The 26,531-nt window shown below is 43.4% G+C and overlaps 1 protein-coding gene across 1 annotated transcript; it reads right to left on the reverse strand.

Annotated features, from left to right (window-relative positions):
• Positions 1-22,595: 22,595 nt before the first annotated feature.
• On the reverse strand, positions 22,596-23,420 carry LOC117835470 (uncharacterized). The gene has a single exon (XM_034714810.2). The coding sequence runs from the start codon at positions 23,418-23,420 to the stop codon at positions 22,596-22,598; it is 825 nt and encodes a 274-aa protein (XP_034570701.2).
• Between the last annotated feature and the right edge of the window lie 3,111 nt (positions 23,421-26,531).

Below are 26,531 nucleotides of genomic sequence, written 5' to 3' on the forward strand. Positions count from 1 at the left end.
TTTTGGCAACCTACTACAATGTGCATTGACCGTTATTCATCTGTGATCTGAAAGAGTTTTCTTTTATCAAAAACTAGTGGACGTGGACGTGCGACACGCACGTGATATGCGTGGGCAAGTCTTGTCTGCTTTATAGAAGGAAAGGAATGACAAAATTGGATATACCGGAGGTCAGGCGGAGTGATTATAATGGACATAAATCACCATGCACTATACAAGGAAATGTGAAGTATAGAAAATTGATAATCATAATCAGGGGAAAAAATCGTGGGGGTAGAAGAGAATAATCGCCGATATCTATCACTCAAACTTTGCCATATATCAGGACTGGCCGCCACATTCTTTGTCATATATCAAGGACGCGCACCTCGAATTAGGAAAGGACGATTGAATCTCCCACCAGACAAATCAGCCCCATGTTTCCTTTTTCTCAAGGTGCATACACACATTTATTTGAGTACTTGTCAGCGCTATCTGCTTGTGTATTCTCCTAGTTTTCCTAGCCCAAAGAAACCAACACAAAAGCTTCTTCGCCATCTCTGCCTTAGCAGCACCTTTGAGAACTCTATCATGCCGTCCTTCATCATGCTTGTAGTGCCAACTGTCCAATGGTGCGAGCTGCCTACTGAGATATGCAGCAAGATCATCAGTGGCATTGACGTGTTGGACGTCATGAGCTTCTGTTGGACCTGCAAGTCACTGGAGTTGGTTTGCAAGACCCTCGGAGCTACCATTATGAAGTTAGGGAGTGTAATACTGGTCACATCTCAACTAGATCAAGATGGTAGGGGGGTTGAGGACAACCTAAAAATAGGCAAGTTTGTTTTGCACGATGTCTCGAATGCATTGTCCTTTTGCTGTGTGAATGAGGGGTTGCAACGTAGGATCCGGTTAGGTGGCAAGGGTGATTGGCTAGTTACTACAAGTACAAGCCTCGACTTGGAGCTCCTAAACCCAATAACCAGAACTAAGGTTCTGTTGACGCCAGATTTTGACACGTATGGAATCGGCGCCAAGGGAAGAAAGGATTGGCCGATGCGGCAGATTGAAAGGTCACGACTAGGAATCGGTCGATTGGTGTTGCAGTTGGAAATTGGCCGATTGGTGCTACAGTGTTTTGGCGGGCGGAGTTGATGGAGATCGGCCGATTGGAAGGCTAGAGAGATTGGGCCAATATGGGCTTAAGGAAGATTAGAGAAAGAAGATAGAGAAAGATTGGCCCATGGGAGTACGATAACCAACTCCGATACGAGTCGTGTTTGTGAATATTCGTTTTCGTTTAAAATTAGAGATAGATCCTAGTCGGTTAGGAAATCGGTTGTAACAGGCTATAAATAGCCATCTTTAGAGATTTGTAAAAAACACATCAATCAATACAAACAAATCTACTTTTTCATCGCACTTTACTTTCAAGTTAGCGACTTCGCCAATACTTTTCTTTATTCATGAGTTCGTACGGGTTGGCAGGGCTGCATCGACACGATCTCCGGCTAATTCTATAAGTTCCGTTTATCGAGTAATATCTAAGCTTTAACTTCGGGCGCATCGCTGTTGTTTCGTTTAGATTTATTCACCAGTTATCGATATTTACTAGAATTATAGGTTTTATCTGTTGTTCTAGTTTTATTACCAGTTATCCAGCTTGGTATTTGAACTATCAGCTCTGTTATTTGTTATTTTCATTCATCATTCTTATATAGCCGATTAGATCTATTTCAAGTGTTGCTTTCGTAGCTTTGTCTAACTTACTCTAGTAGTTTCCCTCGCAATCACTATGTGATTGTCGGCTGTATCATAGCCGATTATCTTTATATAGCAAATCAGCCGATTCGCTGATACACTTTTCGAGATTGGAACCTTAGCCGATCGGAACCCCTAGAATTTGACACGTTTTCCTCTTTGCCAATCAACAGGTCAGATTGGCTGGCACGCCGCGTGAACCGCACCAGGGCGATCACCCGAACAGGAGCTAAGTAGATTCTCCCGGGTCGTGTGTCCGACGTTGAGAGTCAATCGGCTGACTTTTAGCGCCAACACACTTTTGGCACGCCCAGTGGGACGACCTCAACATCCACCTTGTCAAAAGCTTCCGAGATCTCCGAAGACAACGTCATCAAGGTGACGGAAGCAGATCTCAAGGACGACCAGAAAGAAGAGTTGGCAAAGAAAATGGAATAATACAGGAAAACATGCTTGCAATCTTTCAGTCATAACAGGAGCGGGGAGACCATCAAGAAAGCTCCTTTTCCAACTCCCACCAGATCACCATCGCTGAGGATTCGGCCAAGATGTCCGACATGATCCAACAGTCTGTCTACCAGGCCTTCATCGATCAATCTCCGGTGATGGCCAACACAGTGTACAATGCCGTCATCAGCTCCCTGGCCAACGGCGTATCTCAGGGATATCAGGGGCCGGCGTACGCCCCACCCATCGCAGCCCTAGTCAGGAGCTTACCGGGCACATCTCAATTAGCTCCTCAGCCGATGCCAACACAGCATGGAGGACACAACACTTCACTGCCTTCAATGCATCCAGGATACAACGGTGCGCCATGCTTTCAATCACAAGCACCGCCGCAGCCTGCTCAAGTTTCCTCTGTGCAATCATTGCCATCAAACTCAGTGCCTTGGGGGGCACCGTCGATAGCGGCCGTTCTGGATCAATCGGCCGGCTATGGAGGCTCTCCGATCCAGGCACCATTTCAGTCGGCCACCCGGCCGACGGTTCCACAGTATCAACTGGCCACGTCAGAAATCGGCAGGGGGGCAGATGCTGCTGAGTCACTCCGAGGTGCGGCACCGATGATACTCTACGATGAGACAGTCGGTTCGCTGCACCATCAAATGTCAACCGCTCAGCCGGCCACGTTGCCGCAAAATCCGCCGCATGCTTTGATTCATCACCGGTCATCCCACCGCCAATCCACCAACATGTGCCGATTCCCCAGCCAGTAATTCATCAGCAGCAAGTAGATTGGACGGCAAGGATAGCGGAGGTGATTCAAGATCAATTTGGGTTGAAGCCAAAGGTACAAACTTACACGTACAAAACGCCATACCTGCCTGCCTACGATCTACTATCATTTCCCCATTGGTACAAAGTTCCCGACTTCACTAAGTTTTTAGGGCTGGATGACACCTCAACTGTGGAACACGTAAACCGATTCATCATCAAATGCGGGGAGATAGCTACACAGGATGTTCTACGGGTGCGTCTGTTCTCATCGTCCTTGTCCGGGTTGGCTTTCCAGTGGTTCACTACACTACCGCCCAATTCCATCATCACCTGGGCCAACCTGGAAAAACAGTTCCACAAATACTTCTACGCGGGAGTCCATGAGATGAAGCTCTCAGATTTGACCAGCCTCAGGCAGAGGAGCGACGAGCCCGTGACCAATTATGTGCAAAGGTTCAGGGAAGTCAGAAACAAATGCTACACCTTGGTCCCGACCGATGCGCAGCTGGCCGACATCACCTTCCAAGGCCTCCTGCCACATATCAAGGAAAAATACGCTTCCTAGGAGTTCGAGAGTCGGAGTCAGATCATCCACCAATTGTCCGGTCAAGAAGCACGCCCCTTTGATCAGCGAAGAAATTTTCAGAAGAAGGTGGCATACTTAGAGGGATCTAAATATGAGGAAGAAGTGGAAATTGGCCTAGCAGAGTGGGTTAAAGGAAACAAGCCGATATCGTGTCCTTTCGGGAAAAAGGATCCGGAGGCGTTCGGTTTTGACACGTCAAAGGCCGACAAAATTTTCGACCTACTTCTCCAAGAAGGGAAGATCAAACTCTCACCTTATCATACGATCCCATCGGCCGAGCAATTAAAAAAGATGAAGTATTGCAAATGGCACAATGCCACGTCCCACGACACAAATGAGTGCAAAATCTTCCATCAGCAATACAATCGGCCATCGAGCAAGGCAGGCTCAAGTTCGAGGTCCCGACAAAGCCAGCAAAGCCAATGAAGATTGATCAGTATCCTTTCCCCACTAACATGGTTGATACGGGAAGAAACGCGCTTCAAACCAAGGTGCTGACGTCGGAATCGGCTAAAAGGAGCGGCGCTGTGGACCTCAGAAATCAAGCTACGGTCGAAGACGTCAAGGGGAGGAGACGGGTTGACGATGAGGGTGAAGGATCGGAAAGACCGCGTAGACCTATTACCTCCCAATTCCTGCTTAACAAATATTAGCGGCAGCAGGAAAGTTCAAGATATCGCAAAGAAATAATGCGACGACACGAAGATCATTGGCGGTGTCCGTTCTTCATCCACTGCTGGGAAGACAACCTCAGGTTGCCATCAGCCGACAATTGACTGGAATGCAGCGGTCCATACCGTGACAATCGCCCGTTCAAGAGGTCTCGCTCCAGGAACAGAGGGTCAAAGCCAATCAGCAGAAACTGGCGCGAGCAAGAGGATCGGCGCCTTTCAGTGCGTGATCGGCTGGGGGGCAGAGTTGACCAGTATGATCAGCCAAGAGGCAGACTTGAACAGTACGATCGGTCGGAGGGCAGGTTTGACCAGCACAAGCGACCGGGGGGCAGAGTCAGCGCGCATGATTGGCTAGAGGAGATGGCTGACGCCAAGGTGCCAGATGAAAACCCCCTAGGACAGGAACTGGACTGGGAACGCGCCAGACCACCGGCCAAACCAGTGAACCCTAGATGGTGCCCTGATGGATTGACCAAATCCCAAAAATGAAGGATCCAACATCTGTGCCAATGGGAACAATAGGAAGAAGAGCAGCGACAGATGGTGGATAAGAAGGATGATAGATCTCGGGTTTGGCGACCCAAAAGAAACGACAAGGAAGAAGGCAACAATAAGGAATTTGCAGCTGACGTCAGCATGGTGTTCATCTTGCCGATGGAGTCCATGGCTCCCGCCGATCGGGACAACACGACGAAGATGGAGGAACAGATGGCACAATTGGCTCTGGAGCCAATGACAGCCACTTTTGAGAAACCCGAAGATGAAAAACGGCAACACCTCAAGGCACTGTTCCTCAAAGGACACGTCAACGGTCGACCTGTCACCAGGTTACTAGTAGATGGAGGCGCTGCAGTCAACATCATGCCGTATGCCATGTTCCGGAAATTGGGCAAAAGCGATGAAGATCTGACCAAGACGGATATGATGCTTAAGCACTTCGAGGGCAATGTGTCTCCCGCGCGCGGAGCACTCTGCGTCGACCTCACCATTGGCAGTAAGACCCTTCCTACTACTTTCTTTATCATTAATGGCAAAGGGTCCTACAATATGTTGCTCGGACGCGATTGGATACACGCAAATTGCTGTGTCCCGTCTATAATGCACCAATGCCTCATACAATGGGTCGGCGACAACATCGAGATAGTCACCGCCGATTCCGCCTACAGTGTTGCTGCAGCCGATACGCAGCAGTGGAGCTGCGAGCACGTCAAGTGCATATCTGGAAGAACTTGGGACACCGATTTCCTAAAAGTGTCCGATTTTGGCCTACAGCCGATCTGAGCAGTCGGCTCTGAAGATTCAGATTAGATGGATCAGTTTGTCCGAGAAGATGTGAAGCTGGGGCATGGGTTTACGTCGGCCGACTCATTAGAGATGATAGATTTAGGTGATGGCACTAAACCAAGGCCGATGTACATTAGTGCTAACCTAGATCCCGAATACAAGTGTAAATTGATGAGTTTATTTAAAGAATTTAAAGATTGTTTTGCTTGGGAATACCATGAGATGCCTGGTCTAGACCGGTCCATTGTTGAACACCGGTTGCCTATAAAACCGAGATATTGACCGTATCAGCAGCCCGCACGACGATGCAATCCCAAAATTCTACCTGATATAAAGGCCAAGATTACAAGACTGATTGAAGAGAAATTTATTAGGCAGTGCCGTTATGCCGAGTGTATCTCTAATATTGTACCCGTATACAAGAAAAACAGGAAAAAATGGGAAGCTGCGCGTGTGCATTGACTTCAGGAACCTTAATCAGGCTACACCGATGGATGGGTATCCAATGCCGACAGCTGATGTTTTGATAGATGCCGCCGCAGGATATAAAGTCATCAGTTTTATGGACGGTAATGCTAGGTACAATGAAATATTAATGGATGAAGAAGATATTTCAAAAACGGCTTTCAGGTGCCGGGGCCACCACGGTTTATTCGAGTGGGTAGTAATGACCTTTGGATTAAAGAATGCTAGCGCTACATATCAACAGGCTATGAATTACATCTTCCACAAGCTCATTGGCGTCCTGGTGGAAATCTACATCGACGATGTCGTAGTCAAATCAAAAGGGCATCAAGAGCATCTGGCCGATCTGCGAGAAGTATTGGAGTGCATAAGGAAGCATGGGTTTAAAATGAACCCGAATAAGTGTGCATTTGGTGTATCGGCTGGGCAATTTCTAGGATTCATGGTTCACGAGCGCGGGATAGAAGTCAACCGAAAAATCATAGTGGCCATCAATAAGGTCGTGGCCCCACAAAAAAAAACTGAGTTGCAATGCCTAATCGGCAAAGTTAACTTTATCAGAAGATTCATATCCAACTTGTCCAGGCGTATTCAAGCCTTCACGCCGTTATTGAAGTTAAAGCCCGACCAGGAATTTGTGTGGGGAGAGGAACAGCGAAAAGCACTGGAAGACATCAAGCAATATCTGATCTCGCCACCTGTATTGGTCCCACCACAAGCTGACAAGCCATTCAGACTATACTTATCGGCCGACGAAGGGGCTATCGGATCGGCACTGGTACAGGAGTTCGAAGGAAAGGAATGGGTAATATATTATGTTAGCAGAAGACTTCTGGATGCCAAGACAAGATATTCCCTGGTAGAACAGCTATGCCTATGTCTTTATTTCTCATGCACCAAGCTCAGGCACTACCTGTTGTCGGTAGAGTGCATAGTCGTATGCAAGGATGACGTGGTAAAGTACATGCTATCATTGCCGATTTTGAAAGGGCAAATTGGAAAATGGATCCTAGCTCTGTTAGATTTTGACCTAAGGTACGAATCGGCCAAAGCTGTCAAAGGTCAAGTCGTGGCCGATTTCATGGCCCAGCACTGTCGTCGAGCCGGTTCCATGGACTCTATACTTTGATGGTTCATCATGTGGGGCCAGATCAGGAATCAGCATCATTCTCATATCGCCTCAGGGGGCAAGTTATGATTTCTCTCTGCCGATAGAAGCATCCGCGATCAATAATCAAGCAGAATACCGAGCCGTCCTAAAAGGTATTCAATTATTGAGAGAGGTCAAAGCCGACGCTGTGGAGATTTTTGGGGATTCCATGCTCATCGTAGACCAGTTAACGGGAAGATCTGCATGTAAAGACGATGTCCTGAGGATCTACTATGAAGATTGCCTCCAACTCTTAAAGGAATTCAAGTCTGCGGTTATTGAGCATATTCCTAGAAATTATAATGAAGAGGCTAATAGGCTTGCCCAACACGTGTCCGGGTATCGGCCGATTCAAGGCACCATGACTCTGGAACTCACGGCCGACGATTGGCGAAAGGAGATCGCCGACTACCTAAAGGATCCGTCCAAAAAAGTGGACCGGCGAGTGCGTTTTCAAGTGACAAAATATGTATTACTCGAAGATGACTTGCTTTACCGAATGATTGATGGGGTTCTACTCAAATGTCTGGGGACGGAAAAGGCAAAGATCCTGATGGGAGAAATCCACGAAGGCATGTGCGGAGCTCACCAATCGGCTCATAAGATGAAGTGGATGATTAGGAATAACAGATATTATTGGCCGATGTTACTCGGAACCTTAGCCGATCGGAACCCCTGGAATTTGACACGTTTTCCTCTTTGCCAATCAACTGGTCAGATTGGCTAGCACGCCGCGCGAACCGCACCAGGGCGATCACCCGAACAAGAGCTAAGCAGATTCTCTCGGGTCGTGTGTTCGACGTTGAGAGTCAATCGGCTGACTTTTAGCGCCAACAAGTTCCACTACCATCCTTTGGTAATAATCTGTCCGGTATAGAACTGCCATCATACAGGGAACATAGTGTAATATTTCCTCCATTTGCACGTGATGTCCGGCGCGTCGCCCTTTCCCGGACGCCATCCCACGTGGATGGCTATCAGGCCATCGCACTTTTCTCTGATGGGTTATTGACATACATAGCATAAGGTGAACATGTTTGGAGGGTGTTCAAGAATCCAACTGACCACGATGACAACGCCTACAATTATTATCCAGAGGTTTTCTTGGATGTCATAGTTTACCATGGATGGGTGATTGCTGTTGAAGAGGATGGTGACATATTTGCATGGGACATGAGCGGTCTGGACTTGACACCAGTGCAGCTGCCAATGCTGAAAACTACTTCAAGTGAGGAGGAACTTGAACGTGTGTTCTACCTTGCCATCTCCCCTTCTGATCAGCTAATCTTGGCATGCCTGTATCGTCATGATTTTGGACACAATAACAAAGCGAGCAGAATGGTGTGGAATGAACATGACAGTTTTGAGCAACTGAATAGCATTTCCATGTTTGAATTTGACAATACAGATGTGACATGGAGAAGGATTTCATCCATTGGGAAGGACCAGTCATTATTCATTGGGCTAAACTACCCCTTTTTGTCACTTCAATTGACTTGAAGGGTAATAGCGTCTACGTGGCCGATGTGGGGAACTTTGATGTTGGCATATGCAGCTTGGGTAAAGAAGGGCAAGTCTTCATTACTAATCCAGATTTTCCAGTTGATGAGAAGGCACATTTGCTCCAAGGATGGACCATTCGCACCCCAATGCTCATGTGAAAGGAAACAATTAGTTTATATTTATAGTATAGATTTTCTTGTTACTTTGCTCATTCTTCACTCCATTGTAATGCTTGATGATTGATTTAATGGATAATTTAAGTTCACAAGTGATTTTTAATGATTGATTCATGCGCTATATACATAATAATATTGGTCTACATGTTAATTTAAAACACAATTTACATCCATAATCATTTAGATCTTAAATCAATATAATAACTAAAACTGCCACTACAATGTTGGCTGTGTAATCTTATCTAAACAATCAATCAACCTTTTACCCTCCCTACTATATTTATTGTATGTTTCTAAATGCATCTCCAGGAATTAGGCTGGTTATCCATGTGATTGGGGTATTGGTTTGTAAATACGAAACTAAGGATAGTATGAAAGAAAAAAGGAAGGTGTGAACACAATCAGCGGGGGTGCCGTACAAGAAGATGAATGGATGTCGATTCATTTCACCACACGCACCGTGATCCATTCCATGTATATAATAACTACATTATAATGAACCATGGGCCAGCGTTTAACCCACGGATTTAGACACATAAACAATAGCCCATTATAACCATTACAAACTCGATAGGTAAAATATTATTACAGCCCATGTCGATGCCCTTGCCCGTTATATGTCCCAGATTGTTCAACAATCTAGATAACCCCAGTATAGAAGGGGACCGACTGTTCACCTCCTAGAAGCCGTTGTTGATTCCCCTTTCCACATTGTAGCACGGATCTACCAAGGATACGCACAAGCAGCGCTATCTGGCAAGGACGCCTTTGATCGAGGAAACTCAGAAACTTCACAATGCACTTCATCCCTTTTTTACGCTCTCCATTAGCTAGGATCCGAATCTTGCAACCTTTGTTTTCCCACAGAATCGACACACAACACCACAACCGCCATGCTGAACAACTTCCGCGGGCCACTGGAACCATCTTCCGAGGAGGAAGAACATTTGCTTCCCGGTGAACAGGTCAGCACCGATGACAACCCAAGCGACTCTTCCACCATCGTCACCTCTATCGATGGACGATGAATGGGAGGAGAAGCCCCCCTCAGAGACCGACAGTGACATCAGTGCAGCTCTTGCCCTGATGGAGATGGACCCCTCCATCACACCAGATGAAGAAGGGCAGACGGATACATATGAAGGGGAAGGTGAGGGATATGAAGCTGGCATCAAGGACTACGAGCACCGACCATGCAAAAGAATCAAGACTTGCTTGAGTGCACCTGCTTGGGACACCGCCGGCCCATCAACCAACAATGACAGCGTCCCCGACACTCCTCCTGCCTGCTCCGGATGCGATCGTGTGTTTGGTGCAAGAGAGGAACTGTGCAACAAGCCTGGAGACACCGCTGAGTCTCCAATCAACCTCGATGGATCTGATGATGAAAAATAAGATGCATAGTGTGCGCGTCATGTCTTTTTCAATTCTTTGCATGCAATGTTATCACATACTATATCCATATTTTCCTTGGCGTATGTAAATTATCATATCATGAATTGATGAACTCACCATATGTAAATTCTTGGCGTGCTTGTATGATTATTTAATGCGGGGATATAAACCTTTAAAAATATATGCAAAGCAGCCTGTAGAAAAATTAAAATTTTTCCTTCCTTATTTCATACTTGTCAACTTAACACTACGGACCTAATCAAGGTCTACTCCACAACTGCAGACATTTTTATACTTGTCAATGCCATGTTCCATACGGTTGCCATTTATCATGTACTCGTACACATCAGCTATGGAATGTGGAACGCACACTCTCCTTTAGCCTATATCTAGTGCCCTGATCTCGATGGCGAGAACGGCAACAGCAATTGCCATCGTGAGCCATGACGTCCGTACGCAGTCCAGCTCTAATATCTGTACAAGAAGTCACAAGATTAGCAAACCTATGACGCCCAAATATATATATGCAGCACCTTCCAGGCTAGGAATGCATGGGTATGCGCCATTATCAATCAGGGTAATTGATGTGTTCACTACTAGATTTTTGGTCCATTGCAACGGCGGAAAAATGTTGCAATACCCAAAATCAATGCAATATCTAGCAATTGCAACGGCGACTGGTTGGTTGGCAGGTGTGGCAAGAACTGGCGTTGCAATAGCTCTTTGCAATGTTTTTTGTGGGCCGTTGCAACTTAGGGTAATTGCCACACACTTTTTCATTGCATTATAGAGTATGGCAACGGAGGATTTCGTTGCATTACATGTATTGCAACGCAAGTAGTCATTGCTATAGTACGTAGTTGCAACGTACAAACTCTGTGGTAATATGGTAGTTCACAACGATTTACATGGTGGCAATAGAATATATTGCCACGGAAATTTGACGTTGTGACATATCCTATGGCAACTAAATTTCTTTCGTGGAAATAAACTATATTGCAACGGAACCATTTTTGGTGGCAATAATTAGTTTTGCAACGGAAACTATTACATGGGGATTGTTTCTATGGAAACTCAATTGCTTTCTTGGCAATAACTTATATTGCCACGAAAACATGTTTGGTGGCGATAATTCGGTTTGCAACAAAAAATATTACATTGTGACAGATCATATGGCAACACAATTGGTTCCATCGAAATAAACTATATTGCCATGGAAACATATGTGGTGACAATAATTTGTTTTGCAACGGACAATATTTAGAAGCAACATAATATGTTGCAACAAATTAGCGGTGAAGGTTATTATGTATTATTGCAACTTTTATCTTCCGTGGCAATAAGTTGTTGTGCAATTGAAAGTATATAGATGCAATAAAAGATGTTGCAACGAATTGGGGTTGTTGCAATTATTTGTTTTTGCAACACGTGGATGTATTTCTTTTCGCAACTGGAAGATGTTTTTCGCAACGGATTGCATTTTATATATTTGGATATTGAATTGTTTGTGCAATGAAATGATTTCACCGAAATATGAATTGCATCATCATGAATATGAAACCAAGCCATCTCGACATTCATAAAGTCAAAGTGCCAAATACATATTCCAAATCAAAAATAGTTCATAACTAGTATTGGTATATCAACAATACTAAATCCTTGTAATGTAGGCTACAGAAATCATGCAATACATTGATTTTCCTTGTGTCAACCATATCATGACTCCGAGCCCGTGCGATCCATTGAAGAAGAATGTTCCTATCCAAAAAAAAGAATGCAGTGCATCAGCAAAAGGGTCTCATAGTGCAGTAGTATGTACTAAACAAACATGATCATGGTAATTTTTCTTGTGCTTGTGGACACGTGGTGAACAAACAGAGCATATTATTTGCGCACAAGAGACAGCTTTAAGTTTACTGATGCACTTAAACATAGATTATAAATCAGGTTTACTTCTGCATACCTGTTGGCTTCTTGTGCGCACACGTTTTGTAGCAGCATTCAGTAGTTGCCGTGTACTAATATATGCTCCTGCCACATTGTTGCTTTTGCTGTTTTGAAAAAGATCTCGAGACATTGTACGAGTTCTATGTTTGCTAGCATTTTTCTCAACTGTTGGCGTAGCATCACTTGGGATGATGCTCCTTGGGTTAGTCTGCATAGGAAAAATAGGTGGAAGTAATTTAGGGACAAAACACAATCCAATATGCTAATTTGTGCAACAAATATCCAAATTGCTTTTACCTGTAGTAATGGGGTTTCTCTCTGTTCAGCAAACTTTGATAGCATCTCTTTCATGATTTCTTCCCTAAGTGCTTGCCTTTTGTTATTTTCCTCTTCTTGAATCTGTAGCAATTTTTCTTCCAATATCCTTTCCCTTTCGGCCTTTTCATTTGCAAGTTGTTCTTCTAACTTGTCAACCTTTTGTTGGAGCGCATTCTTTTTCTGGTTGGCCACTTCTGTAGCATGGGCTTGCTCTTGGATTTGAGCTTTCAGCAATTCACTACGTGATGAAGTTTTAGACACGTAACCATGACCATGGGTTCTGTGGGTTTTGCATCCTGTACTTTGCTTGTAGCATATTTGGAAAACATTATTTTCCTCTACAGTCGAGATGGGATTTGTATCATCATTGCGTTCTCTCTCGGAAAGATTAGGCATGCATTGTCCTAATTTAAACAGCAGCATTGGTGTCGGTATTGGACCTTAAAAATAATAAGAATCATGTTGTTAACAGTGAACTATGTAGATTACTTACATACACAGCCTTATATGCTTCATCTGACTGTTGCCCATTCTTCATATGAGTACTCAACCAAAGATTTAAATCACTTGATTCTTCTCTTGTATCCGGGTCTCCCTAAGATGGCATGAATGAAGCACATTAGCTTGACATGTATGCAAAAAGACCATACAACAAGTCTAAACATTACCTGCTCATGGCTCATGTTGGAAAATGATCTAGACCCTATGACATGGTTCGTCTTTGCTTCTTTATAGTTCTTGGAGTTCTGGTTGCTAGCTTTCTGTACAGGGTGTAAGTAAAAAAATACATCAGTAGTGCATTGATCGAACTAGTAATAAATACATGTGATATATGGAAGGACAAAAAGGAAATGCTATGAGACCTTGAAATTTGGAGATCCAAAATACAAGATCAGGTAGTGCCATTCAGCAATGTCAATGTCTTCTGGCTTGTGTTTTATTGTTGCTGCGTAACTATCGTTTGCCTTGTACGTGGCACTAAGTGATGATCTCCATCCTTTGTATCGCACCATCGCGATGGCCCAAATCTTTTCCTTTTCATCATCAATGTCTACAAGCTCCCACGTATTCTATTTATGTGAGAACACATTCAGAAGGAGAAGTATTTGGCTATTTGAGGATTATTATAGCAATCTGGCAACAGAATTAAACATCGTACGTACCAGTATGTCGGATGCTATAGAATTTTTCACATTTTCCTGTATGTCTTTCCATTTGTTGACTCCAATAAGTGGAGCCCTTTTCCTTGTAAACATTACAATTTCATCCACATATGACCGAGTGTTAGGGCCTACAGGACCTCCCAGCTTTGTGGAAAATTCTATTTTAAGTTTCTGTGAGCCGCTCCTTATCCTCTTTATGGCTACTGATAAACCCTTGAGGGCACCACGTCCTCCTTGCTTGCGCCCTTCACTGGAGTCTCCTATGAATCCATTAAGTAAAAAATGGTCAGATAATTGCAGCAATGTAGATTACATTAAAAAAAATTTGCAATGCATAACACACATTTTCTCGCTTTTTTATCATGCCGAGCATGAGATGGCCTATCTGATGGTGCTGATTGCATGGCTGCAAGACCTTCGTCATCAGGAAGGTTTTCAACTTCATCATTGTCATCTTGATCTAAATAAGATACTGCATATCATATTATGGATCCACATCAGTCTAAACATTTTTTGTTCACAAGTAATATTAACTTTGATTGTTGAATGATTGAATAGAAATTACTAATGTCTTGAAGATACTCTTTATGCCTTAACCATTCTTTATATGTCTTGATGGTTTCTTCCTTGTAATCATCTTTAAATTCTGCACGTAATGAATATGTAAGTGCAATGGATAATACAACACATAGTTTATATAAATTGTGACTGGAGGAATTGTACCTACCTGTGTCTGGTTCATCCTGCTGCAGGTTTTGAAGCCATATCTTGTAAGCATCTATTTGTTCTCCTATCCTTTGTCCTTTTGTAGTTGTTTCCCTTTGTCGCTTCAAGGGAGTTATGGTTACCTGCAAGTTAGTCTGTTGATCCCTTGTTAGGAGGATCCTGATTTTCCTGTCTTTTGAATTTCTTTGTAACATGGCTGGGATTTGCTGGTCATAATCAAGAGGGACGAGGGCTGCTGTGTTCCTACCACATCACTCCTTATAGTACAAGAAGGCACATCCATAGTAGCTGAGCTTTGACTTCAAACAAACCAAGTTTAAAAATGTGATATTAGACCTATCACAAGTGAACTGGGCAGTTTCATGACCCGAAGGTGCCCCGACGCAATCAATAATTACACGCCACCTCTCACCAGTGAGTCTACAATCAAACATATATGCAATCATTCACTGACCAAGGTAATGTCCTTACTCTTACACAGGAATATTAATCTATATATTCAATAGAGGACTATATATAACCCTAGGACTAGAACCTAGGCATGTATTGAGATCTTCCAATTTTAGATAGGAATATAACCCTAGGCATGTATCCAGATCATCCAATATCACATAGGACTATAACCCTATGCGAATTTTCGATTGGATTTGCAATAGCCTGAGAAAACATACCTGGTTTGGGGAGGTTGAAACAAAAACTCATCAGGACCATCGTCTTCAGTCGCCATCTCTTGGTCACCGGCGGTGTGGGGTGGAATCAGCCTCCTGCCGTCAAATCCAGTCACCATCTGTTGGTTGCCGACTGTGTGGGGTGGACTCAGCCTCCTGTCGTCGTCTTCAGTCGCCATCTCCACAAGGAACTGAGAGTCATCGGCTCATCGCCCCCCTCTCCCCCACGAACATCAAGGAAACGTGATTAATGGCGCCGGAATTTTAGTAGATGGGGATTGGTAAAAATATATGGAAGGGTTATTTTGGTGGGGCTAGGAGAGAAATTTGGGCAAGGCAAGCGGGAAAAATTTGCCTGGGGAAAAGGAGGAGGTGTTATGTTTCATGCGTGTTTAATTGGAACATTTGAGCAATGTGTTCAATATTGAAATCACTATGCACATTGCTTCATCTGTACATGTATATATTCACGTGGATCTACATGGTGATAGTGTGGCACACAATGAGCATATATAACTAAAGATAGTGTGGCACACAATGAGCATATATAACCCTTTGGCATGGCTCATCCAAAATGGCTTCACCGGTGAAGCCAATGCCTGTGAAGCCAAAAAACATTAGGCATATCCCTTAGTGAGAGAGAAAGCATTAGGATTGCATTGGAAAGTATATCGATTAGCGTGGAATAGAGATGAAGCCAAAGTCGAAATGAGATACTTTTTGAAATCATAAATGTAGAATTCATGTTATTATGTATTACAATCTAATGAAACTAAGTTGACACCATAAAGTTGAGATACTTGACTCTCCAAGATTCTTGGAATGACTTACAATTACGTACTTTGAAACTCCAAGTTTCTTGGAATGACTTATAATTTGGTCAAACTTGAGATACTTGATTCTCTAAGAATCTTGGAATGACTTACAATTTGGTCAAACTTGAGATACTTGACTCTCCAAGATCCTATGTGACTTACAGACGGCAGCGGCTTAAACTATTGAACGTGCCCTAATTTGATCAAACTCCAAGTTTCTTGGAATGACTTATACATATAAAGAGTCAACCATTGCCCAACCGTGTGCAAAGTCATAGGCAAGGAACTATATAGGATATCAAGAGGCCACTTTGCAACCATTGCCCAACCTTGCCTAGCTTTACTGAGCAAGGATACATATGTGTTTGGTCTGGCTCGTTGTGGGTCCGGCTCCACCTGTCACTGCCTACTGTAGCGTGCCAGTAGCCCCAAGGAGTTGGTAGGCAAGCTAGAATATGGTACAGCATGAAAAATCCTTGTTAGGCTAAGCGATGCAAACGTGCACAAGCCTGCAGTGTACGAATCTGAATGGATGACACATGCACAAGCCAGCATCAAAGATCTTCTCCTCGAAACTGTGCCATTGCGCCGCATGTGTCAGCCAATGTCAGCGGCTTTGTGGTACTACGCCCGTGCCATGAGTACGTCGCGCACGCAGGTTCCCCATGCAGACCCCATTTAACACAGCAGTTGATTCCCTACCTCGCACCGTTTCTCGGCGCACAGCCGCCCTTTAACTGGTCCTTCGGCTGCTCTGTCCCTTCGTTCCCCCAGCCAACAGGCACGAACGTAATAATATCCTAACACAACGACCAGGGTCATAAGATAATGCAAAGCCTAGTGCCATGAAAAAATGAAAGCCCAACCCAACCGTTTTTTCCTCCGACGCTTCCCCTCCCATCCTCGTCCAATCCGCCTCCTCTCATCGAGCCAAGTCCTCCTCCCCATTCTCCTCCTATCATCCTCCGCCAAGATCTGCACACCTCCCCCTAGATCCGGTCCCCTCCCAAGTCCTCGCCGCTCCCCATCCGCACTGCCCGGGTCAATGAAGGAGTACCATCATGACGCTAAGGGTCATTTTGCCTGGAGCAACAAGGTCATAAAGTTGGAGACGTCATCGAAGGCCCACACCATGGGAGGTCGGGGCCGCTGTGGTGAGGCTTCTTCCTCACGTCATCAACAATTGCACAGCGGCGTGAACAGGCGGCCTACCACGTGGTCGGTTTCGAGGGGGTTTACCCCGGGGAAATCTTTTTAGGTGAAGATAACTGCCGACTCCGACTACAATTCCGATGTAGTTATCATTGCGCCCATGAAGCCAGCAAACATCATCGGCCTGAACTCTGAAACTGAGTCCAACACAGAGACGGATGACGATATTGACCACATGTGCGACCAGTGCATTGATGAAATCATAATGTTCTTACTTTCTTCTATGTTTTTATCTATGTATCCCTCATTTGTACTACAATTCAAAGATGGTTAAGATAGTCATTGAACCATTGAACATTTATCTATGTAGCTATGTATTGCACATTGACCCCTGAACCATTGAACATTTAGGGAACATTTAGGCAATATTTGGGAGACTAATTCAACATTGATCATTGAACATGACAGGAATGTGAACAAGGGAATGTCTATGTTTTTATCTATGTATCTATGTCAGAATGTCAATCATGCATAAACCCCTAAAACATTAATCATTGAACATTAAAAGAATCTGAACATTGAATGTCAGAATGTATTGCAGACTGATTTTATTTAACTGTTTGATGTATTATAGACTGATTTCGATGAGTTGAAATCTACTTTCAAGAACTACACGAATCATGCAAATGAAAAGTACAACAAAGTGGTGCGGGAGCGCCATGATCTTGCCAAGAAGCTTGACATAACTAAAGAGAAGGCAAAAACATTAGTTGCAGCAGTTAAGACGCTTGGCAAGAAGAAGGTAGACAATAAGTAGGTCTTGGTTCACAAAGTGTTTAGTTTCGTCTGTAACATAACCTCTAGTGGTATGATCCCCATCTGTCATGTTCTTTTGGACTGCCTGTGTGCATGGTGGAAAAACGTTGCTTAATAAGCCTCATTTTGATCAATGTGTTTGCTATGATCCCCATCTGTCATGTTACCTTTGATCAATCTGTTGGTGTAGCTGACAAATACATTTACAGTATTAAATTACTGATTGAATGAGGTTACTAGAATAATTGTCAAAGCCTTGCAACATTGCCTACCTGTTGCAACAAATTTTCATAGAATTTATTTCTGTAACTAACATAGAATTTATTTCTTTTATTTCGGCTCCTATCCATCACCCAACTATTGCATAGCGTGGTGGTGAGGTGCTCGAGTCCAAACTTTGGAGACCCTGGTTTGATTCCCTCATTGCGCATCTTTTAATTTTTTCTGAAATAAAACTCGCAACCATTTTTCAACTCGTGGTGACAACACCTATCTATTGCAACAAATTTCTTGTTGTTGCCATGGGCTATGTGGCAATGTAACAAATTCGTTGCAATATTGCTTCCTACTTGCAACATTACGTATTTCATGGCAATAACCCTTACATATTGCAATGCAAAAAAAAACTTTATAACAATGCAAAAAACGTGGCAATTTGTTCAGCAACTCGCAACCATTTTCAACTCGTTGCGACAACACCGACCTATTGCAACAAATTTTCCGTTGTTGCCTTGGGCTCTGTGGCAACATGACAAATTCGTTGCAAAAATGTCAAAGCCTTGCAACATTGCATATTTCGTGGCAATAACTCATCGATATTGCAACGAAAAAAATTAATTATTGCAACGAAAAACACACATGGCAATATTGCCTACCTATTGCAACGAATTTTCAAATGGTGGTAATAACGCCTATTGGTTGCAACGAAAACTCAAAATTGTTGCAATAACCCCTTCCTGTTGCAATGAAATTTGAGTTGATGGGATGATGGCCGTAATTTGAGTTGATGGGATGATGGCCGTGGCAATAGTCCTAAAATCTAGTAGTGGTTTTAGCACTCTTCGAAGCAAGCTGCAAAATCTCAGATTTGAAAATGGATCACAGATCTACATGTGAGCTCTTGATGAGTTCATGTATTTCCATACGCACTTCTATCTCGGTTAACATGAACTCTTGTTGCAACCAAAAAATCATTGCTTAGTTCGGCACCAATGAGTTTTCCACAGGCCATATGATCGTAGTCAGATATGATGCGTAGAAATCTAATGCGACTGCAACCCACACAGCAATTTGAAATGACATTGAAAGGCATAATTTAACTGTTAATTAAGCACAATGGAATAAACAAACCTCGCATCTTTCAAGCAGATCTCCATTCTGCAGTATGGTTCAAAGGAGCAACTTGGGGTCACCGGGCCAACAGAAGCAACTACCGTGAACAAACTTACCTCGGATCCATGCTCCATTGCAGGGGCTTCCTGCATAGTCAAGAAACTGCCACATGAAACCATCGTGTTCTTCACAAAATTTCTCTCCATCTCAACCGTTAGTGTGTACTCCTACGCGTGAAGATGGAGACAAATTTGGTGTCACGCGTCATGCAGTAGAAATTCGGTGTATATATACCTAACGCCTCTTACCTCCAAGTACCTCATATTGAAAGGTGATTGGCTGGCCAATTTATTTCCAAAAGTTAATGGATCCAATATTAGGCAATTAATATTGAATTAGGAAAGCCAGAATTAGAGGGTCTGACAAGGAATACTGAATTAACGGGTGTATAATACCTTTCATAAGTAATCAATATATCGATTTCCAATTACATACTATAATCATACCGAAATAGTTAGTACACTCAACATGGAAAGGACATTGTTGGGCACAAAAAATCTTGTGCAAGCAGTACAGCCAATAGACGCCAACACCGTCATTGGTGCGCCCACATCACATGGGATGACTAGTCCTGGGCCACCATTTTTTTTGATAAACCATGGGCCAACGTTTAACTGATGGACTTAGACACATAAATGACAGCCCATTATAACCATTAGAAACTCGAAAGGTAAAATATTATTACAGCCCATGTCGATGGCCTGGCCTGTTATGTGTCCTAGATTGTTCAACAATCTTCTACATTAGTATAGAAGCTGATATACCTCCATAGGCTTCTTAAGCCTATAATCTACTCGTACTGCTCATGGGAGTGCATTCTGCTGGTCTATTTTGGTCGCACTAAACCTGTTTTTAGAAACTAAAGTCATGTAATGTGATGCAGTGAAAGACTATGTCATGTTAACTTGTCAATGTCTGCATAGCGTAGTTCAATCTGGGAATGTTTGTATGTGTGACAAGTTACGTGATTGATAGTTCTTATTATGTCCTCGAGAAAATCCTCGCGCTGCCCCACCCCTTCCCCCTCTGCTCGCCCCTCACTAGCAGTGAGGAGCGGCAGCGGGGTGAGGGCAAGGCCAACGGCGAGCGCGGTGCAGGAGGAGGTGGGCGGTGGCAAGCGAGGGCGAAGTGGAGGTGGACGGAGGCGGAGGCGGAGGGCGGGTGGCGAAGGGGCGGAGGCGAAGCCAAGGTGGGCGGAGGCTGCTGGCCTATTTTTTTTATTTTTGTTTTGGAAACTACTCCCAGTTGGTAACACCAACCGAGACTAAAGGGGGCCTTTAGTCCTGGGTGGATGATGTGGGACTAAAGGACCCCCCCCTTTTGTCTCGAATAATTAGTCCCAGATGGATTTTTGGGATATTTGACCAATACCAACCGAGACTAATGTCGTGTTTTCCAGTAGTGACACATAAAGAACTGTTTTCTCTGGTCTATGGGAACCTTATGTTTTTATCATGAATATAAACTTGTTTGTTCTCATGAACCGTTGATGTACCTTTAGTGCGCGCCACAAATTTGTAAAAACAGACCAGTATGATTGTTTTTAAGTTCATCCTATTGTTAGACCAGACTGTCACGGCAACCACTTCATAAACCAGACAGCTGTCCTAATGATTTAACTTCCATTCATTAAAATTTTAGATTCATAATGTTTAGTTGAAATGGAGTAAGCTAGGCAGATGTTTACCTGATTGTAGAGCATAATGTGGAATGGTAAATCATTAATCATGATGTTCTATATATTGTGACCCTGTTTTGCTTATAATGAAGGCTGAAGGAATAAAGTATGATATCGCATTCACAAAGATGACATGTACCATGATACTCCATGAAGAGAGCAATGATGAAACCAATGGACCAGTTATGTCTTCTAGTCAGGTTCCTACCCTTACTGTAATCATCACTATGTTCCTTCCCTTTTAGTTCCATGTTGTGAGCTATTTTTGGTTGATCTAGTAGACAGTAAATGTACTTGTATGTTGTGTCATGTGGGAAATTCCTGAAAACTCGGTTTTGAATTTGCCAAGATAAATGTACCAACTGATAATAACTTCCTAGTATATGTGGTATGAATGCATGTTATCTTATCCACATGCTAACTGACCCCCTTGTAAAATTTCAGATTCGAGCAAAGGCGGAGGAGCTTCGCGTTGCTATCAAGCGGAAGCTGAAGATGGGTGACTATAGCTATGTGGAAAAAGACTGAGTTGGTTGTCGTTAAGAAGAAGAAATGGAGTGGGTTATTATCACATGTATATGTGTCCACCAGTATATATAAACATATATATGTATATGTATATGTATATGTATATGTATATGTATATGTATATGTATATGTATGTATGTATGTATGTATGTATGTATGTATGTATGTATGTATGTATGGAATCACTTTGGGTCCTATTTGGATCCTATGAACTGGGATGTGCTATATATCTTGAACTGCTATGAATTGGGCCCTGTTTGGATCCTATGCTATGAATTGGGCCCTGTTTGGATCCTAGTAGGGACAAAGGGAAGGGAGCGACATTATACAGAACTTTCTAATAAACGATTGCAAACAAATGAATCGATACAAGGGTGAACAAAAAATTCCTGTATACATAGCTGGTACCCTAAAACCAAAAATAATCAATCATACATGAGGCGAAGCTCAACAGATCACAAAGACACACAAGGTAGTCATTCCTGCATTGGCAGAGACACTGCCTGTAGCATAATAAGCTGATCATCACGTAGGTGGAAGCATGCAAACCTGCATGAACAATACCTACAGTTACAACAATGCACATTGGAATTGGAACATAATATTTTTAAAAATAACACACCTTAAGTGTCCAAGCCATCTCTATAGACAATGTTCTTTGTGCCTAGGCTAGCGTTTTTTTTTTGATAAACCATGGGCCAATATTTAACCGACGGACTTAAACACATAAACGACAGCCCATTACAACCATTTCAAAGTCGAAAGGTAAAATATTATTACAGCCCATGTCGATGGCCCGTTATATGTCCTAGATTGTTCAACAATCTTCTACCCCAATATGGAAGGGGACCCGGAGGCAGTTCTTATTATGTCATTGAGAAAATTGACCTTGCTTGTTAACTAAATATTTCACAATGATTGCAAACAAATGAATCAATACAAGTGTGAACAAAAAATTTGTGTATACACAGCTGGTACCCTGAAACCAAAAATAATCAATCATACATGAGCCGAAGCTTAACAAATCACAAAAACACACAAGGTAGTCGTTTCCTGCATTGATAGAGACACTGCCAGTAGCATAATAAGCTGATCATCACGTAGATGGAAGCATGCAAACCTGCATGAACAATACCTATAGTTACAACAATGCACATTAGAATTGGAACATAATTATTTTAATTTTTAAAAATAACACACCTTAAGTCTCCAAAACATATCTATAGACAATGTTCTTTGTTCCTCTTCTAGTGGGGTCCATATCCTTGTTCTTTCTAGCAAGAACCCACGTCGTCTCACAAGAAACACCTTCAGATAGTGCAACGTACAGCTGTCTATGTGCAAAGACAGGCTCGGGGAGGTAGATACCAACATTGGGTATTGTCTGGCCCTGCGCTTTGTTAATGGTCATGGTGAAGCTCAAGCGGACAGGAAATTGCTTGTGCTTGAACTTGAAGGGAAGAGAAAGATCTTCTGGAGGTGACATTGGTATCCTTGGTATGAATACCCTCTTTCTTGCATGCTGTCCACTTACAATCTCAGCATCAATAGAATTTTTCTGGAATCCTTTAATGATCAGTCGGGTGCCATTACAAAAGCCGTTGTAAGGATCTAGATCACGTAGAAGGATAACAGGACAATTCTTCTTCATCGTTAGCTTGTGTGGAGGCAACTTGTTTAGTGTTATTGAATTCAGAAAATCAAGGGGATAATTATTCCGCGTGTCATCCTCTGCCGAATCAAAGCTGTAATACACCTGCTTAGTACTTGGAAACCTATCAATCATCAGTGCATTGACCGCATCAATGTGCTCGTTCCATGTTGAAAGGATAGCACCCTTGCACATGTAGGATGCTGATCTACGATTATCGGGCAGGTCCGGGAATACACGATCAATGACCGTATCTATACAAATATCTTCTGAAGGGCTATCAATAGAAATGTAATCAGGCAACAACACATACTTACTGCCAAATGTTTCCTCAGTGCTATTACTGATCCTCAACAGATAATCTGCAAACCACATGTCGGACTGTGCTCTCATGTTTTGGGTCAACTGGATGCACCGAACACTTTCCCATATGTATGACTTGAGAAAAGTAGCATCAGTTATCTGTGCTCTTATACCACGAGCCACGACAGGAAGAACCTGTCTGAAATCGCCTCCAAACAACATGACCTTACTGCCAAATGGTTGCATGCAATCCTTTATATCTCGCAATGACCTATCTAGTGCCTCAACGCACTATCTCTTGGTCATCGCAACCTTATCCCAAATAATGAGAGATGCTCTCCTAAGAAATTCAGTTGTAGCGGACCTTTGTAAGCTATGCTTTATATAGATATGTCTTACCGGTGCCGCTAGGATCATCCAAAAAAAACCTGACCCTTGCCATTCATAACATGGTCAAATATCTCCTCGAAATCTGCCATCTGCTCTGCATTTAGTGTATCTATGATCGCCAGTTGTTCCTCTTCATAACCAAGATTCTGCTCCTTAGTGAGCTCTCTGTAATGGTCTCTAATACGTAGTTCATCTGCACACAAGGAAAATATGGAATGTTATAGGCAAAATTTAACCAATAGCCAATTGTAACCATATTTAAATAACAATCTGTTGGCGCTGAAAATCGGCCGATGATCCTCAGCGTCGGACACACGACCCGGGAGAATCTGCTTAACTCCTGTTCGGGTTATCGCCCTGGTGCGGTTCACGTGACGTGCTAGTCAATCTGACCCGTTGATTGACAAGGAAGTAAAAGTATTAAACTCCAGAGGTTTCGATCGGCTAGAGTTCCGATCTATCTTCAACAGCGTGCCAGCGAATTGGTCGATTCATTGTAGAGGTAACCAGCTATAAAACAGCGCATACCGCGTAGCGATTGTAAAGAAAAGCTACTAGAGAAAACTAAACAACGCTAGAAAAATAACACTTGGGATAAATCTAATCGGCTGTATGATAATAAAGAAAGAAAGCAATAAAAGCCGACAGTTCGCATCTCAAGCTGGATAACTGGTGATAGCAACTAAAATAACAGGTAGAACCTACGATTCTAGTTAATATCGATAACTGGTGAATAAATCTAAATGAAACAATAGCGATGTGCCCGAAGGTAAAGATTAGATATTACTCAGTAAACGGAACTTACAGAATCGGTCGAAGATCGTGTCAATGCAGTCCTGCCAACCAGTACCAACTCGTGAAAGAAAAAGTACTTTGGCGAAGTCGCCGACTTGAAAGTAAAGTACGAGGAAAAAGTAGATTGGTTGTATTGATTGATGTGTTGTTTACAAATCTCTAGAGGTGGCTTTTTATATCCTGTTACAACTGATTTCCTAACCGACTAGGATCTATCTCTAATTTTACTCGTATCGGAGTTGGTTATCATATCCCACGGGCCAATCTCCTTCTTTAGCTAATCTTTTCTCCGGGCCACTTTAGGCCATACTGGCCAAGCCGCTCTAGCTCCCAATCGGCCAACCCTTACCGACCCCTGTTGTCAATCGGCCGAAACATTGTAGCTTCAATCGGCCGATTCTCAACTGTAGCTTTTAGCTTGCCGCATCGGCCAGTCTTTTCCTCCCTTGACGCCGATTCAAAACACGTGTCAAAATCTAGTGTCAACACATGCCCCCAGTTTCAGAGCAAAACGGAACTTTTGCTTCGAAATTCTTCTTAATTTTAACTCTCTCTCCGAGACAAGCGCGGCAAAGACCCCTTTCTGTTTTGCAGTCTTCTACCTAATGATTACAACCTTTTCAAACTAGGCCTTTGAGGCAACCGCTCCTCCGAAATTCGTGTAGGCGGCGCGGTAAAAATCTCACATTTACCGTTTCTCTCGAACTGTCTTTAAATACTCGCATCCGCCGCCGCTTCTTCTCCACGAGCTCAAAAATTCTTCTTTCTCCAGCGAATCATCTTCCGCCACATTCCGGCGCCCTTTCACCTTCCAGCCGCGTTCCTCCGATGATCCTTCTTCCATTCTCCAACCACCCTGATTCATCTTCCCCAATGGCGGCTCCATCGGCAACCATGAGCTTCATTCCAGAGGTAAATATCTAAAGTTTCACCCTTTACTTTTCGCATCTTTTAGATCTATTCTTAGTTTCCCCTTTTCATCTTCCTTAGGAGGTTAGGCAGCAAATCACCATCCCTATCTTGGATGCGCCTAGTCTCATCGGCCTTGGTCCCATGGGGAACCCAGATCCAATTTGGAAACCCACAGAATCCCCTTCAAACAATCACCCATGGTTCTTGATCAGTGGACGGGCGCATTTAGATCTTGGCCAAACGAGACCCCTGGCTGGAAGGAATGGTTCCAAAGGATGGCCAATTCTAAGAGGGTTTTATGGGACGAACAGAAAATAAGCCATTGCATAAATTTGTCTTTCTCTCAAATGGAGAAGAACGAGCCCCAGGTCATTGTAGCGTCCTATTTCTGGTCTGACGCCGTCAACGCATTCCTCTTTGGCAACGGGCCCATGACCTCAACTCTGGCCGATGTTCTGATGCTGATCGGCCTTGACATCTCTTCGCCCGATAGACCTTTTGACTTTCAGATCAAACCAACTCATTGTCTAGAAACAAAAGGAATCGGTGGATGGAAAGGTTATATTGACAGGAATATGAAAACCGGAACCATCGGCGAAAGAGAGCACACAACCTTCCTGATGATGTGGCTGGAAAAACATCTTTTCTGTGGCCGAGCAGTTGGCCCTTCATCCAACACGCAAGCTCTAGCCGAAGCATTAGCAAGGGTTCTAATGTCCCTTTAGGGAAACACTTGCTGGGATTGGCCTACCATATGCTGCACCAGATTGCCGTAAAGTTATCAACTGGAGAGCCGATTGGAAACCCCGATGGCCCTTGGTGGTTCATTACCCTCTGGCTCAACCTATACATTGCAAAAGTTTCCCGGGAACGAATTGAGATCAAAACATTCCCCAATAATGAGTCAAAGGAAAATCCAACAGTACGTCGGCGTTGCACTTCTTTTGGTGAGGCAGCATCGCCTTTCCCTGGCAGTAAATTCACTCCTACCAGGACCGTCAAGTACTTCAGATGCTTCTATGCTGGCTTCAGTGAAGAAACCACAAGCTGGTATCCATACCAGAGAACTGAACCACTCTTTGAAAA

Source organism: Setaria viridis, chromosome 9 (genome assembly GCF_005286985.2).
Source record: "Setaria viridis chromosome 9, Setaria_viridis_v4.0, whole genome shotgun sequence".
In the NCBI taxonomy this organism is placed as follows: domain Eukaryota; kingdom Viridiplantae; phylum Streptophyta; class Magnoliopsida; order Poales; family Poaceae; genus Setaria; species Setaria viridis.